At 39.5% G+C, this 16,032-nt stretch overlaps 4 protein-coding genes, 1 long non-coding RNA gene, 5 other non-coding genes and 1 pseudogene across 10 annotated transcripts; 3 read left to right on the top strand and 8 right to left on the bottom strand.

Moving 5' to 3' along the window:
* Positions 1-1,459: 1,459 nt before the first annotated feature.
* On the bottom strand, positions 1,460-3,374 carry LOC119993964 (tubulin beta-2 chain-like). The gene is made up of 3 exons (XM_038841192.1): positions 2,863-3,374; positions 2,497-2,766; positions 1,460-2,397 (listed from the first exon to the last, which is right to left on the bottom strand). The coding sequence occupies exons 1-3, from the start codon at positions 3,254-3,256 to the stop codon at positions 1,724-1,726; spliced, it is 1,338 nt and encodes a 445-aa protein (XP_038697120.1). The 5' UTR covers positions 3,257-3,374; the 3' UTR covers positions 1,460-1,723.
* Positions 3,375-3,993: 619 nt separating this feature from the next.
* LOC119987130 lies at positions 3,994-5,886 on the bottom strand. The gene is made up of 2 exons (XR_005465379.1): positions 5,606-5,886; positions 3,994-4,282 (listed from the first exon to the last, which is right to left on the bottom strand). It is a non-coding gene; the product is annotated as an uncharacterized LOC119987130 (long non-coding RNA).
* Positions 4,387-4,477, bottom strand: LOC119995758. The gene has a single exon (XR_005467717.1). It is a non-coding gene; the product is annotated as a small nucleolar RNA snoR27 (small nucleolar RNA).
* LOC119995759 lies at positions 5,427-5,521 on the bottom strand. Its single transcript, XR_005467718.1, has one exon. It is a non-coding gene; the product is annotated as a small nucleolar RNA snoR27 (small nucleolar RNA).
* Positions 5,613-5,703, bottom strand: LOC119995756. The gene has a single exon (XR_005467715.1). It is a non-coding gene; the product is annotated as a small nucleolar RNA snoR26 (small nucleolar RNA).
* A 2,953-nt stretch (positions 5,887-8,839) lies between the features above and the next one.
* On the top strand, positions 8,840-9,965 carry LOC119990834 (annotated as a pseudogene).
* Positions 9,966-10,139: 174 nt separating this feature from the next.
* Positions 10,140-11,727, top strand: LOC119990843 (heme-binding-like protein At3g10130, chloroplastic). The gene has a single exon (XM_038836972.1). The coding sequence runs from the start codon at positions 11,021-11,023 to the stop codon at positions 11,621-11,623; it is 603 nt and encodes a 200-aa protein (XP_038692900.1). The 5' UTR covers positions 10,140-11,020; the 3' UTR covers positions 11,624-11,727.
* On the bottom strand, positions 10,246-10,344 carry LOC119995760. Its single transcript, XR_005467719.1, has one exon. It is a non-coding gene; the product is annotated as a small nucleolar RNA snoR27 (small nucleolar RNA).
* On the bottom strand, positions 10,420-10,510 carry LOC119995757. The gene has a single exon (XR_005467716.1). It is a non-coding gene; the product is annotated as a small nucleolar RNA snoR26 (small nucleolar RNA).
* Positions 11,728-11,773: 46 nt separating the features above from the next.
* Positions 11,774-13,486, bottom strand: LOC119990863 (protein transport protein yos1-like). The gene is made up of 2 exons (XM_038836994.1): positions 13,317-13,486; positions 11,774-12,095 (listed from the first exon to the last, which is right to left on the bottom strand). The coding sequence occupies exon 2, from the start codon at positions 12,090-12,092 to the stop codon at positions 11,859-11,861; it is 234 nt and encodes a 77-aa protein (XP_038692922.1). The 5' UTR covers positions 12,093-12,095; positions 13,317-13,486; the 3' UTR covers positions 11,774-11,858.
* Positions 13,487-13,543: 57 nt separating this feature from the next.
* On the top strand, positions 13,544-16,025 carry LOC119990825 (fructokinase-like 1, chloroplastic). Its single transcript, XM_038836952.1, has 2 exons — positions 13,544-14,456; positions 14,922-16,025. The coding sequence occupies exons 1-2, from the start codon at positions 13,662-13,664 to the stop codon at positions 15,612-15,614; spliced, it is 1,488 nt and encodes a 495-aa protein (XP_038692880.1). The 5' UTR covers positions 13,544-13,661; the 3' UTR covers positions 15,615-16,025.
* The last annotated feature ends 7 nt before the right edge of the window (positions 16,026-16,032 follow it).

Genomic DNA, 16,032 nt, shown 5'->3' with positions numbered 1-16,032 from the left:
ATCATGTGCTTTGAACGTTTTCATGGGATATCAGTTCTTTTCTAATTATATGCTAAATAGGGAGTTAATTTAACAGTGATGAGGCAATCTTATCTCTGATTCGATGTTCCCAAGTTCAATTAGCATATGGTTGCAGTTTCCAAACTAGTACTTGCACTCTCAATTTGGTTCTTTGTTATCTATAGGTATGATGGATCAGATTAGGGTTCGTGATTCAGATAATAGGTTTACTTCCTTTTGTCCTGCATCTTTTTATTTTTATACTTCCGGTGCAAGGTGCATATAAATGGCATTATATTCTGGGCACTGAAATCATTGCTTGAACTTATTTCAACAATCTAAAGGTTTACGGATTATCTTGTTTGATAACCATTTTCTTGTAGCTTTTAATTGTTCCTGTTGATTTCAATTGCATGAGGAATCTTAATTATGGTGATTGTTTTGAGAATCATATGGAAGTGGTTAGTCCTGTATTAGGTCAGGGTTTCATTTATGGCTGCAATAGAGAGAAGTGGTGAGAGATTGCTTTCTTGGATTGATTTTAAAATGGACCAAACTGAGGAGAGCTTATGTTGGCTCATGCCAACTGCTGCGATGGCAGTTGACTCATAGTGTTGCTATAAAACCCAATGGAAAAATGCGGCGTGATGATGAGGTAGCATTTTGGTGTTAAGACTGGCAAATTAATATCTTATTAGATAAGTTTTGTATGTTCGTGGACCTTTTAAGCTGTGGCTGCTTCTGCATTAAATGCATTTTTAGCCTGAGGATCCTGAAGCTTTAACTAGATGGGAAAACGGTGAGCAGTTTACTGGAGTTTCTTTCTTTCTGGAAGGACGACACTTCTGGATTGGGAAAATGTGCATTCATGGTGTTGTATCACTATGGCACTTCTCTACTCATGTTGATGTATCACTGGACCTTCTGCAGCAAAGGTTGTTGCGGACTCTTGTTCGTATTCTGACAGTGCCATCGGCTTATGGTAATGATAGGCAATTCAGGTAGGTAGGTTTGATGTTCTGTAAGTTCATGTTATCTTTTGTCACATATTAGCTGATTTGGTTGTGCGACTCTTGTGCTCATCAAACTTGGATCTTGTTTAAAATTTTGAATTGTCAAGAAGCTGTGTTGCTTCATTTTCCAGTTGTAAATCCTATTTGGTGACTGTTTAAAAAACTCTGCATTTATGCTAGGTGCAGTGAGTTGTCTAATTTTCTGATAAATGAAGTATGTCATAGGAACAAAAGCCTTCCTAAGATTTGCAAAGATTTAATAAATTAACATCTTATTGGTGGCTTCTTCAATGAGATGAGAGAGCACTAACGATATTCAAACTCTCCTGTTGTCCAGTTACTGAATTTTGTTGGGTGAAATGTGGGATATAGCCAAACAGTATGGAAATTGATCTCATATACCCATTACACTGCTGGTCAGTTTGGAGATTAGACTGTACAAATCATTACTCCAGCGGAAAAGACAGATAATTCATTAACTGCTTGCTCAGCTCACAACTTGTACAAACTGTAATACAATGGAGGGAAAACAATAAGAGCAGCTCTGCAGATCGAAATTTAAAGGGGGAAGGAGAAAGATGCTAGATTTTATATATCTAAAGCTATTTGTTTTTTCGTTGCCCCAAACCAGCATCTAATGAAATTAAGTCTTGCAAGAGACTGGCAACCAGAAGTTGTAGCACTGTTACGTCCAACTCTCATGGACAACATCACATGTCTTGGAGTTCCTCCTCTTCATCCTCATACTCCTCTTCATCAGCTGTGGCATCTTGGTATTGCTGGTACTCTGAAACAAGATCATTCATGTTGCTTTCTGCCTCTGTGAATTCCATCTCATCCATACCTTCTCCTGTATACCAATGCAAGAAAGCCTTCCTCCTGAACATGGCAGTAAACTGCTCACTCACACGCCTGAACATTTCCTGAATTGATGTTGAGTTTCCAATGAAGGTAGAAGCCATCTTCAGGCCCGTTGGAGGAATATCACAGACAGTGGACTTAACATTATTGGGAATCCATTCCACAAAGTAGGATGAGTTCTTGTTTTGAACACTGAGTATCTGCTCATCCACTTCCTTGGTGCTCATTTTGCCCCTGAACATGGCCGAGGCAGTCAAGTAACGACCGTGACGCGGGTCAGCTGCGCACATCATGTTCTTGGCATCCCACATTTGCTGAGTGAGCTCTGGCACTGTCAACGCTCTGTACTGCTGCGAGCCACGGGAAGTGAGAGGAGCAAAACCCACCATGAAAAAGTGAAGCCTGGGGAAGGGGATTAGATTAACCGCGAGCTTTCGGAGATCTGAGTTGAGCTGACCAGGAAATCTCAAGCAGCATGTGACACCAGACATTGTAGCAGAAATAAGATGGTTCAAATCTCCAACTGCTCAAACAAGATTACAAAACAACAATGGTTAATAATCAGACGGTTCCTACATTGGACAAAACAACAATTTAGGATGGCTTGGATCTAGGATCTTACAGCTTGGAGTGGTGAGTTTCAAGGTGCGGAAGCAAATGTCATAGAGTGCCTCATTGTCAAGGACCATACACTCATCTGCATTTTCAACAAGCTGATGGACAGAGAGAGTGGCGTTGTAAGGCTCCACCACGGTATCAGAGACCTTTGGAGAAGGGAAGACCGAGAATGTAAGCATCATTCTATCTGGGTATTCCTCTCTGATCTTCGATATCAAGAGGGTTCCCATTCCCGATCCCGTTCCTCCACCCAAGGAATGACACACCTGAAACCCTAAAAATCGGGAACAGCAGACCACTATAAGCAACATATCCCGAGAAAAGACACAAAAATTGTAAATCAAAGAATTATAGGGTTTCAAGAACAGACCTTGCAAACAATCACAATTCTCGGCTTCTTTACGAACAACATCGAGCACGGCATCGATCAACTCCGCACCTTCAGTGTAATGCCCTTTCGCCCAGTTGTTTCCGGCGCCTGATTGGCCGAAGACAAAGTTATCAGGCCTGAAAATCTGCCCGTAAGGACCAGTCCTGATGCTGTCCATGGTGCCAGGTTCAAGATCCATAAGAACAGCCCTGGGTACAAACCTTCCATTGCTGGCTTCATTGTAATACACATTGAGCCTCTCAAGTTGAAGATCTGTGTCTCCATGGTACCTCCCGGTGGGATCAATCCCGTGCTCCGCACACACTACCTCCCAGAATTTGGAACCGATCTGGTTCCCACACTGGCCTCCTTGAATATGAAGGATTTCACGCATTTTCGGATTTTGAAATCGAAACGAAAGAAAGAGAGATTGTGAGAGACAAATGAGAGAGCGTTGTGGGGACAGGTCGCAGAGGTGGTGGTTCTCTTATAAAAAATTGGTTCCAACGGTCGGATTTTTGGGATTGGGTAATTCCGAGTGAGATGAGTTGTGATTTGTTTGGGAAGGTGTGGGAATTAGGAATTAGACGGTCCAGATTGATCTATTTTGAAATTTAAATTTAGAATAACAGCTGGATTGGACTAATAAACCTTTGTCATTCACTGATTATTTGCATTTTTTTAATCAATAAAAGCTGCACAATACTAATTATTTTTTGTCTTATAAGGAAATTTCGTTTCCAGAAAAACATATAGCTGGCAAAGAACAAACCCTCCCACATCGGAAATTCAAATTCATTCCTATTGTAGTGCATTCAAAGTATGTCCAGTTCCAACTTTAAATGGCCTGGGCCCTAGTTCGTAAATTTAATTCTGAGGTTTTATTTCTAGAGGAGTTTAAAGTTAATTTTGCAGCGTTTAGCAAAAGTTCAATGTCCTTTATTCAAACGTCAACAGCATCATTCATGGGTATCGTTAATTAGTTAGTTCAAACCCAGTTTCCATCCCCTGGATTTTGGGCTGTCTTTATGGGCCTCTACCAAGTCAAGTAGAGGCCCATTTTCGCAGGAGTTAAAGTAAACTACTAAGATAAATTCTCAGAAGGGGGGGGGGGGGGGGGGGGGGCCAGAATAATCATTCAAGGTTTTTCCAATGAGTTGATTCAGCAAATGTAAAATTCAGAGATTTAATTCAAGTAGTATACAAATTCCAACCCATCAACATTGTTGCTATCGACTAGAACATGTCGCAGCATTTTCCAAATAACATCTGTTGATCAAGCGAGGGGGTGGGGGGGACTGCTTCTTGCAACTGTAGCAGCAACAGAAATGGACCACAAGGTAGTAAGCTTCCACCTAAATCATCATCCATATCATCAAGCCTTACCAGGAACAATTCTACAAGAATTTGGAATTCATTCCTATCCAAAACCACACAAAGAACAGATGCTGTGTAATCTCATGAGCCAAAAAGCATATTAACCCAAAAATAAGAAATTTTCGAAAGACATGCAGAATAGGACGTATTGGATCTCAGAACATTGTGATAGTCTACAATTCCATTGAGGAAATTTCAGATAGATAACGCAGTTTTGAATGTACATCATTGATCCAATGTCAACAAACACGTGCTCATGTGAAAGTCTAAAATAAAAAGATCACAATCGTTAGAGTAAGGACAACAAGATGGGGAACTTCATACCTAGTTTAATGTTTCTAAGTAATACAATCAAGGCCTTTATACTAGGAGAGGACAAAAAAATAAACAGAAAACATGGCAAACCAAACATACATCGGACCAATCAGGCAATCACCTGGACTCGACTTTTCATTCAATCTTCAAACTTGGACATTTGTATAGAGCTTGAGGGGTACTAGAAATGATTAGTTTCCTAACTCAGAATTACTCTACTTGATGTAGGTATAATGATACTAGGCTTGACATTAGAGTTGATTGGACGATAAATTCTAGTATAAAAACAATTAACTGTACTATTTTCAGCCATAGAAATACAAGCTACAAAACTATCCTTTTATTCCCCTATAATATCCTAATTGACAGTTATGAACAAGAAAAAAAAAGAAAAAAAGAAGACAAACACAAGACAGACACAATCTGCACCAGAACTTTAATTTGTTGAAAAGAAAACTACCATCAATGGAACAGAAACATTTGTTCTTCAATATTTCATTCGACCACAAGGATGGTATGTTTTCACGAAAATATTCCCAAAAACTTGCTCATGTCAAAAGCTTGAACAAGAAAAGGTGATAAACTCAAAGTAAAAGTAAAAAATGTGAATCAAGCAATGATATCTATGAACAATAACACAAGGGTAAAACTAGAGCAGAATCCATACTGAACAAATCAAAGATTAAATGTCACATAAAACCACATTTAGACACCGATATCATCTCTCGACAATGAAGCATTAGTAACAGGATAGCCATTACTCAAAGTACCTACACTGCATTACCTAAGCAACATAAGTACTTGTTTGAATTTAACAAGAAGAAATAAGAAAAACATATAAAAGATAGACTAAAACAGTAATTAAATAGCTAATAAGATCTCAGAATGTTACAATTATCTTCAATTCCTCGTAGGAATTTACAGAAAGATAACGCAGTATATATATCAGTCGCGTCATAGATCCCATAAACAAACAAACAAAAAAAAAGCAGAATTTTAACGGAGATAAAAAATGACAGAAAAAATGCAAAATGAAAATATGGAAACTAACGATATAGAAGCATCTCAGAAATTACAGTCCCCATGATTATCTTCACTATCAATCAAAGTGCAAGGATAACGATTGTGAGAATTCATCACCGATGCTCATCTTCGAAATCTAAAAACCAAAATTCAGAAAGTCATAAATTGAAATGTACGAGAAACACAAGACAGATGCCTTCGAGAGATTGGTAAGAGATCCCAGAAGCAAAGAGAGGCCGCAGTAACGTTGTCTACGCCTCTCCTCGCTGGTTAGGGTCTAGGGCATTATATGCTTTGCGCTAACCCTAAAGGCTCCTTCCCGTAAGGGATGATCTAATTTTGACGATGGGCTTTGGGCCGATAAGGAAATCAACAACTTGAGCCCATTTAGTAAACGCAGCCTGCTAGCCGGCCCAGCCTCAATATCCTCGTGTGGACTTTGTCTTAAAAAGTTAGGCCCATAAAGGCGATCCAACAAAAAATTGGGCCGATAATGAAATCAACAACTCGAGCCCATTTAATAAACCCAGCCTCAATATGGAGTTGCTATTTGCACACATGTTTGAACTCATCGCACACGCTTAACCCACCTTAAATTTTTTTAATACACACATTGGGGTTCCCAAATTACCCTTTCAAACATATTAATTCCACCATCTCTATCGTGCTCTTTCCCACCGACTCCACCATTGTCCATCTCATTCTTGTCTTTCCTTAGATTCACCACGTTCCGTTCCACGTAATTACTGATTTTAATTTCAGTTCTCCAACTCTGTTTTCTTATTTGCCTTTTCTGTTTCGATGATGATGAGTTTTGTGGTCAAGATGAGTGAGTTTGTTTCGTTAATTCTAATTGAATGATGTTTTTTTTTTCTTTTTCCTTTGTATTGTAATTCCATCCTCAACATTATATATATATAGTCCTTCTCATATGCGCGTCTGCGTATTTGACAAATTGTGCGGGCTTCCAACACCAACCGTTAGATCAATCTAACGGTTGGAATTTTCAGTTTTAATAAAAACTCAAAAGCCCAAAAAATCTCATTTTTCTTATGTCTCCCACACACATCTCGACAGAAGACAGAGCTTTGTGACTTTGGCAGCTCCGCCTCCCACAGATTCCACGACGAAACTGCTTCCGTCTCGCTTGGGTCTTTGAACATTTCGATAGACAGAAACGCTTTCTTCCTCACGATTAGGTTTGTTTTCCGAAGATTTATTTGTTGTCTTATTTGTTTAGTGAAGTTCTCTTTTGTTTGTTGTATGAGTTGTCCGTCATCTTCCTCTCCCACAAAGCTTTACCTTATTTATTTTGTATGTGCTTTGTTTAGTGTTCCTTTTATTTTGAATTTAACTATATGGTTTGAACTATTGTGCTTTATTCACCTCAATAGTAGCAGATGTAGGACAATTTTTTAGACCTCTGAATGAAATTTTATGCAGATTGTTTTTCAAATGGATGTCAGCTCTTCTTCTTCCAATGATTTATCTTTTATTCCTCAAGTAAGGGCTGAAAAAATTCCAAAAATTGGGCAAGAATTTGAATCATTGGATGAAGCCCAAAAATTTTACAATGAATATGCAAGGGAGGCCGGATTTAGTACTCGAATGTGGACTACTAATCGAAACAAACAATGTTTTACACACAAACAATGTTTTACAAAGTTCAAGAGGAGTTATTCCAAAGCATGGCTTATATAGCGACATTTGAGCATGAGTCTGGAAACTTGAAGTTCTACATTGTTCAGCGTGTTGAAGGGAATCAGAAAAGTGCTAGAAAATTAATTGAGGACAAGTCACTGAATTATATGAGTTGCAGCTGTAGGAAATTTGAGTCCTATGGAATTATATGTCGTCACATTTTTTCAGCTTTCAGCAAACAACTTCTACATCAACCACTGTATGATATTTATGTTCTGCGTAGATGGACCAAAGCTGCAAAATCGTTAACTGTTGGAGGTGCTGATGGGAAGGATAATTGTGATGGAAACATAATACTGAAGCATAATGCCTTGCGTAGACAAGCGTCGAATATTATTGAGGCCGCTTTGATCAATGAAGAAATATATAGCCTCACATCTGAAACGTTCGATTCACTCGAATGCAATATCAAGTCAATGACACTAAATGATGGAGGACAGTCTTCTACACCTAGTTTGTCTCTATCAAAGCAAATTTACAATGAGCCAGAAAAAGTTAGAGCAAAAGGTTGCGGAAAGAGGCTAAAAGGAGGCAAAGAAATTGCCACTAAGAACCCCAAAAGGCGTTGTAATGGTTGTGGATTAGCAGGGCAATCACATGACAAAAGGAATTGTCCTTTAATTATGGGTAAACCTATGCATTACTATATTGTTGTATATGTTTTCTCTGTTTTTAATGTACAGAGGTTCTCAACCTGTTTTGATTAACTATGTTTTTGTATGTTTGTAGGTAAGACGCAGTAGCTTCATGGCCTATGCTGTTCAATTATTTTAAGGAGGTTGAATCCTGCTGGACATTATTATTTTGATGTACGGTTATTCATAGGCTATGTTTTTCATTTTGAGGATGTTCAATCCCACTGGATATTGCTCAATGCATTTTTGGCTTGAGTTGAAAGTGATCGGTTTTCTAATCCTTGTTCACATATTAGTATAATTGGATTCTATTTTTTATAGCTAATAATTGATCTTGCTCTGTTTTGTGCCTGTTTTGAAATGACATTTTTTATTTACTGCTGCAAAAGTTATGCTAAGATGCAGAAGTTTCAATTGGCTTTGTCCTCACATATATAGATTGCAAAAGTTATGCTAAGATGCGGAAGTTTCAATTTACATTGAAAAGAGAACAATAGAGACAAAGGACCCTATCACATAGACAAATTGCATCAAAGCACATATACACTAATCATAACCAGCAATGCCCATTTTAAGTTAACCAATTCATAGCATTTGATGCGTCTGCTCTCCAAGATTTGCCCATTGATGAGTATGTCAAGAGGTGGCCACAACAACACACGGTTGTCTTCAAGAGAGACACTGGAATCAACTTATAGCGCAAGCTTGTGAGATCATCGTTATATACTTATATGTGGAGGAAAGGAAATGATTGACCAGATGATTGAATCATCAACGCCATCTCCTCGTGGCCGGATGACCATCTCAAGTCACCGCAGTCTTTATTTTCCTGCAATTTAATTGTATCGAGAAAAAAAATCTATATATATATATAAGTGCAAAATTTAAACATGTTTTAAGATAATTTGATGGAAGAATAATTTCATAAATCTAAATATTTTAAAAAATGTGCATGCATTAAGTTCAAATATTTGTGCAAATAGCTTCACCAGCCTCAATATCCTCGAGCCGTCATGCGGATTTTGTCTTCAAAGTCGGGCACAGTAAAGCTACCCAATGGCTCAACGATTTGTCTCCCGTGGAGCGTGGACAAACGAAGTCCACAAATGCATCACCGAATTCCTACCGCTCGATCGATCTCGCATTTGTAAACCCCCTCTCCAAGTTTTCAACGATTGGAGAAAAGTCAGAAAACAAGGAACCATCCTGATCCAAATTTCACCGACTCTGTTTGCTTATATAGCTCGCTCATGTCTGCCATTTGATGTAAAGAAGCAAACACCCTCTTTCGCAAAATCATCAGTAAATCGTATATACGAGGTCTTCCATATGGGTTTGATTTTGGGAAAGATCCTAGTGGAAACCCCAAAATATGACGTGATTAATCAATCAACCACAGATTACGAAATCCGCAAGTACGCGGCTACGCGCCTTCTGTGATAGCTGAAGTCACATATGATGGATCACAATTTGACGGAAAGAAAGATGGTGGCTTCATGGTTTTGGCAAACTACATAGGTGTCTTTGGAAATCCTCAGAACACCAACCCTGAAAAGATAGCCATGACAGCGCCAGTAATCACAAAGGACTCCTCTAGCGGTGAGAAAATTGCCATGACAGCTCCTGTTGTGACCAAGGCAGATGACAAGAAGATTGTGACAATGCAGTTTTTGTTGCCGGCGAATTTTAAGAAGGCAGAGGAGGCGCCAAAGCCGGTGGATGAGAGGGTGGTGATAAGGGAGGAGGGGGAGAGGAAGTATGCGGTGGTGAGGTTTGGAGGAGTGACCAGTGAAAAGGTTGTCGAGGAGAAGGTGGAGAAGCTGAAAAAATGGTTGGAGAGAGATGGGTATAAGGTGATCGGGGAGTTTCAGCTGGCTAGGTATAATCCTCCATGGAGGACTTTGCCTTTTCTTAGGACTAATGAAGTCATGATTCCAGTCGAGTAACGTGTGAAAACCTCATCACATGCATTTGGTTTATTGTGCTTTCTCTAATACCTGTACTACAATAAAGTGTTGTTGTTTCTTGTCAAGTTTCCAGTTCCTTCTTTCATTGTATACTCTCTGCAATTGTTAATGTCATTGAACACCAATCACTGAGACTAAGAGCATGCCCCCTGCCTTTATGAATCATAACTGAACAAATCAAAGATTAAATGTCACCTAAAACCACATTTAGTCACTGATATCACCCCTCGACAATGAAGCATTAGTAACAGGATAGCCATTACCCCAAGCACCTACACTACATGACTTGAGCAACATAAGCACTTGTTTGAATTGAACAAGAAGAGCAATAGAAAATATGGAGTAAAACAGTTATTAAATAGCTAATGAGATCTCAGAATGTTACAATTATCTTCAATTCCTCGTAGGAATTTACAGAAAGACAACGCCGTATATATATATATCAGTCGCATCATAGATCCCATAAACAAAAAACAGAGAGAGAATTTTAACGATGACAGAAAAAATGCAAAATAAAAATATGGAAACTGAAGATATAGAAGCATCTCAGAAATTACAGTCCCCATGATTATCTTCACTGTAAATCAAAGCGCAAGGATAACGATTGTGAGAATTCATCATTGATGCTCATCCTCAAAATCTAAAAACCAAAATTCAGAAAAGCCATAAATTGAAATGTACGAGAAACACAAGACAGATGCCCTTGAGAGATTAGAAGCAAAGAGAAGCTGCAATAACGGCATACGCCTCTCCTCGCTCGTCAGGGGTTAGGGCATTATATGATTTGCGCTAACCCTAGAGGCTCCGTGAAGGATGATCTAATTCCGGATTCGTCGAAGACGTTGGGCCGAAATCAACAACGTGAGCCCATTTAGTAAACCCAGCCCCAATATCCTCGCGCCCTCGATTTGTCTTCAAAGCCAGGCCCAGTAAGGCAACCCAATGGCCCAACGATATGTCTCTCGTGGACAAACGAAGTCCACAAATGCAGACCGAATTCCCCACCACTCGATCTCTCATTTGTAGACCCCCTCTCCAAGTTTCACCGACCCTGTCTGCTTATAAGGCTCACTCATGTCCACCATTTGATGTAAATAACCAAACTCCCACTTCGCAAATCATCAGCAAACCGTCTTCGATATGGGTTTGATTTTGGGGAAGATCACAGTGGAAACCCCGAAATATGATGTGATTCAATCAACATCAGACTACGAAATCCGCAAGTATGAGCCGTCTGTGATAGCTGAAGTCACATATGATCCTTCACAATTTGACGGAAAGAAAGACGGTGGCTTCATGATTTTGGCAAACTACATAGGTGCTCTTGGGAATCCTCAGAACGCCAAGCCTGAAAAGATAGCCATGACTGCGCCAGTAATAACGAAGGAGTACGCCAATGGTGAGAAAATTGACATGACAGCTCCTGTCGTGACCAAGGCAGATGAGAATAAGACGGTGACAATGCAGTTTGTGTTGCCGGCGAAGTATAAGAAGGCAGAGGAGGCGCCAAAGCCGGTGGATGAGAGGGTGGTGATAAGGGAGGAGGGGGAGAGGAAGTATGCGGTAGTGAAGTTTGGAGGAGTGGCTAGTGATAAGGTTGTGGAGGAGAAGGCGGAGAAGCTGAAAAGGTGCTTGGAGAGAGATGGGTATAAGGTAATTGGGGAGTTTCAGTTGGGTAGGTATAATCCTCCATGGACTTTGCCTCCTCTTAGGACCAATGAAGTCATGATTCCAGTCGAGTAACGTGTAAAAACCTCATCATGTGGTTTTGGTTTATTGTGCTTTCTCTAGTACCTGTACTACAATACAGTTTTTCTTGTTTCTAATCAAGTTTCCAGTTCCTTTTATCACTCTATGCTCACTGTAATTGTTAATGTCATTGAACACCATCAGTGAGACTAAAAGAGCATGCCCCCTGCTTCTATAAATCATTCTAGTGAAGTAGTGATATTGGTCATTTCTAACACAAACAGCAATTCTAACCAGAGAACAGCTTGACAACAATTATGATGATATTCAATATCATAAGTGGGAGTCTCATGTATTGGCATGCATGTATGAGTCCAATCATCTGTCCCTTGAGTGAATTTCTTCTACCTCCTGGAAGCTCAGCCAACGTCCACCCTCTTCGAGCAAGGAATCGGTCCTCATTCAGAATAGCCAGTGCATTTGCAAAAAGCAGAAGCCCTTCTAGCAAAGTCCAGAAACCCATTTTCTGCAAAGATGGAACCTCCTGGACATCAAAAACTAAGGTCCGATAGGACATGTTCCCATCATACAAATTAAGATTATCAAACCCCAAGGCTGCGTCGCCATAACCATAAGACTGCATCCTTATTGTAGGACAGCATGATCATACAAGCTCCTCATGCCCCATTTACTTAAAACTATTATTTACCCACTTTCATGTTTCGCATTAAAGAATGATTGCGTAGCATTGTTAGAGATATGGTGATCAAAAACTTAACAGGGTAACTTCACCAAAGGGTATCCACAAGGCACAAAAGAAATTAAAGCAACACTGCTATCAAGAAAAGAACACAACAAGGAGATAAAATCAAGTTGCTTCAATGCTAGTAACTCTATAAACGAATATATCATGCACATGTTATGTTATATTGATATTCTTTATGATTTGTTTCTTTTAGGGACTCCATCTAAGTTTGCTAATCTAATACACTGCCGGTTGGCCACCCGCTACGTCACAAGGGAAAACCTTTGTTTCTTTGATGTTTTCTCTATTGTTGCCATTAGATACGAAACTAAGAACAAATAGAACACACATTCAGCATCATCATCCTCCCATTTCCCCAATGCAGCAAATCAATATTCACTTTCCCAATAAACACATTCCTTTTGTTTGAAGTTTGAACACAACAATTAGTTTATATGTCTAGTTTTCTCCAAACATTCTTCCATGATAAAGAAAAAGAAAGAGAACACATCAAATGCCTTTTTTTTCTGCTCAATGGTGTCATACAATGTAAGTTCAATAACAAGAAAAAGTAAAGACATGCAACCTGAATATGAGCATGCAATTGAGAATTCCAACTTTGAGTTAGGGTTCAAACACCAAATCAAATCAATAATCAATAATGAACCAAGTTCATGCAAAAGTCAAGATAAGCACAGTACAGAATACTCGAAAACCAAACGAATTCGCCAAAAGAATTATCAAAAAAACTACGAATGATGAAACAAGAAAATACAAGAACACAAAATTAGCACGAACATTCAATCGATCAGTAAAGTTGATATCTCAACATTTTGAGGAAGCTATTTAACATCAAAGACTATTGGAAAAATCAAATCTATGGATCTCAACAACAATCTTCAACACAATTTACAGTCGAGGCAAATCGAAGCCAATTGAATCAATTGATTGCCATTCGAAATAACATAAAAGACGAAAAGAAAACCAGCTCACGAATCTAACCTCCAACGGCAAGCGAACTTCGAAGGGATTTTAGAAAAGTCCCGTCCCCAATTGATTAGGTCGGAACTCTTGGCCCAATTTCAAAATCGGAAAACGAAGATGCCGGAGGGAGGATGTATATGCGTGTTTTTTTCCCCGTTTTTCTTCTTCACGAAAATCGAAAATACGGGAGAGAGATTGGAAGAGCTTTTCATCTAAAGGTACAAAAACAGTCTTGCTTACGCAACCGATTTATAGCCGTTGATTTCAACAGGAGCACTGGATAAAACGACCCGATTCGTTTAGCAAGTATTTCATGACCCGATAAAGTTGCAGACAGAGATAGCGAGGCCAACGACCAAAGTCATGGCCTCATTCCTTGTATGCTTCCGCTCATTGCACTTAAACCCTAGCTCTGCAACGATACCTCAAGCTCCAAAACCTCTAAATCCCAATCGAACATTACATTATACTCTAAATCCACTGAAGGCGTCCATTAATGGATATACCGATGGAGCCATTGAGTCTCCAAAACCCGCTCGCCGTGGCAGAAAGAAGAAATCCACATCAACAACGACCACCACTTCAGCCCCAAAGAAAGAAACGAAGCGCTCTAGAAAACCCAAACCGCAAAACGGCACAATTGAAGTCGAATTGGAATCGCCAAAAACAGAGCGAACTGATGATGAGATAGATATAGAGGATTACGACGACGGCATGGATTCTCAATACGATTATCCTCCTTTAATCTGCTGCTTCGGAGCAGCACAGAAGGAGTTTGTGCCCACGGTGCGGGTTCACGACATCCAGAGGCACCCAGACATTTACTCCTCTTGGAAGCAGTCGCAGTGGGACCCGCCGGAGTTCGTGCGTGCCCCCGGTGGACCGGCGTCGAATGTGGCGATATCGCACGTGCGGCTGGGCGGGAGGGCTGCATTCATGGGGAAGGTTGGGGACGATGATTTTGGAAAAGAATTGGTGCTTACGATGAACAAAGAGAAAGTGCAGACTCGGGCGGTGATGTTCGATGAGAATGTGAAAACTGCGTGTAGTTTCATGAAAGTGAAGTTCGAGGACCGGAAGATGAGGATGGAGACTGTCAAGGAGGCTGCAGAGGATTCCTTAATCAGCTCTGAATTGAATCTTTCGGTGCTCAAAGAGGTAAACCCAGTTTGCCGCTAATGTATTTTTAAGAAGCATTAAAAATGAAATCAAAAAGGATTGCTTGTATAAAGTTGTTATCTTCAATGTGATTTGTGTAAGATTTAACAGTAATTAGTCCGATTCCAAGCACTATTTACTTTTGGTATATGATCAAAATGCTCCATTTATGCACATATGAAATAGTTAGAAATGTAAAGAATCCGAGTATGGTTGTTTATTCGTTAATGCTAATTGAATTTGACATCATGCTCTGCGTCTACTTCAAAAGGCAAGAAGTTTTTTTGAGATGTCGTTTTATTCACTTGCAATGTCAATTTCTCTGCATAAGATCTGGATTGTTGTAGATTATTGCTATAGGTGGTGGATGAGTGAAAATTGTGAAAAACATCTTTTAGACTGATAATGTAATTTGATGGATTCTATATATTTTTTTTTGAATGTTTCATCGAAATACATGTGCAGGCAAGAATGTTCCACTTCAACTCAGAAATACTAACATCCCCTTCAATGCAAAAGACCCTTTTTAGAGCAATTGAGATCTCTAAAAAGTTTGGTGGGCTCATATTTTTCGATTTGAATTTGCCATTACCTTTGTGGAGATCACGTGATGAGACAAGGGAATTGATCAAGAGGGCCGTGAATGTAGCAGATATAATAGAGGTATCAAGGCAAGAGCTAGAATTTCTCCTAGATGAAGAGCATTATGAGAGGAAACGAAATTACCGACCGCAATACTATTGTGAAAATTTTGAGCAAACCAAGCAGCGGCGAGATTATTATCATTACGCCCCCAAGGAAATCTCCCCATTATGGCATGATAAACTTAAATTTTTGTTCGTGACGGATGGAACACTTAGAATTCATTACTATACTCCATCATTTGATGGCGCGGTGGTTGGAACAGAAGATGTGCTCATCACCCCTTTCACTTGTGATAGGACTGGTTCGGGTGATGCTATTGTTGCTGCCATCATGAGAAAGCTTACCACTGTCCCTGAGATGTTTGAGGATCAAGATATCTTAGAGAGACAGCTTCGGTTTGCAGTTTCCGCTGGCATTATAGCTCAGTGGACAATTGGTGGAGTGAGAGGGTTTCCCACCGAAAGCGCTACACAAAATCTGAAGGAACAGGTTTATGTACCTTCAATGTGGTAAACATAAAGCGAAGAGAAGTTACAAAGCATCTACAGGCTCAGATTTGCTGGTGTTTAATTGCATCGTCTTCTGAGGTTGTGAAGATTGTTTACGGCTTCGGAATTAGTTGCTTTAGCAGTGATTGCAGAAACACCAGGTGAGGATTCGTAACTTAAAAAAATTGCATGAAATGTATGCAGTCAACTTGTTGTATTTCAGCTTCTGCTTCATTTCACATTGTGCCAGTGTTTGATTATCTGGCCTATGATGATCTTGTACCATTTGTAGGCAAGAATAGCATTTGTACACTATGATTCTGTGTAACCTTTCTTCTTTGTTTGCATGCCTGCACTCTGCTAAACCTCTGATACTATTTCACTTATTCAGTGATATTCGTCTGATTGTAAATGCGTTATTAGAGAATTACACTGAATTTAAA

This window comes from Tripterygium wilfordii, chromosome 3 (genome assembly GCF_013401445.1).
Source record: "Tripterygium wilfordii isolate XIE 37 chromosome 3, ASM1340144v1, whole genome shotgun sequence".
Taxonomy (NCBI): Eukaryota; Viridiplantae; Streptophyta; class Magnoliopsida; order Celastrales; family Celastraceae; genus Tripterygium; species Tripterygium wilfordii.
This window is presented reverse-complemented; position numbering and strand designations above follow the sequence as displayed.

Coding starts and splice junctions, on each gene's coding strand:
- LOC119993964 (XM_038841192.1), bottom strand. CDS start 3,256: ATGCGTGAAATCCTTCATATTCAAGGAGGCCAGTGTGGGAACCAGATC. Junction 2,767..2,862: donor GAATTGTGATTGTTTGCAAG/GTCTGTTCTTGA, acceptor CCCGATTTTTAG/GGTTTCAGGTGTGTCATTCC. Junction 2,398..2,496: donor GAAACTCACCACTCCAAGCT/GTAAGATCCTAG, acceptor TTGTTTGAGCAG/TTGGAGATTTGAACCATCTT.
- LOC119990843 (XM_038836972.1), top strand. CDS start 11,021: ATGGGTTTGATTTTGGGGAAGATCACAGTGGAAACCCCGAAATATGAT.
- LOC119990863 (XM_038836994.1), bottom strand. CDS start 12,092: ATGGGTTTCTGGACTTTGCTAGAAGGGCTTCTGCTTTTTGCAAATGCA.
- LOC119990825 (XM_038836952.1), top strand. CDS start 13,662: ATGGCCTCATTCCTTGTATGCTTCCGCTCATTGCACTTAAACCCTAGC. Junction 14,457..14,921: donor ATCTTTCGGTGCTCAAAGAG/GTAAACCCAGTT, acceptor ATACATGTGCAG/GCAAGAATGTTCCACTTCAA.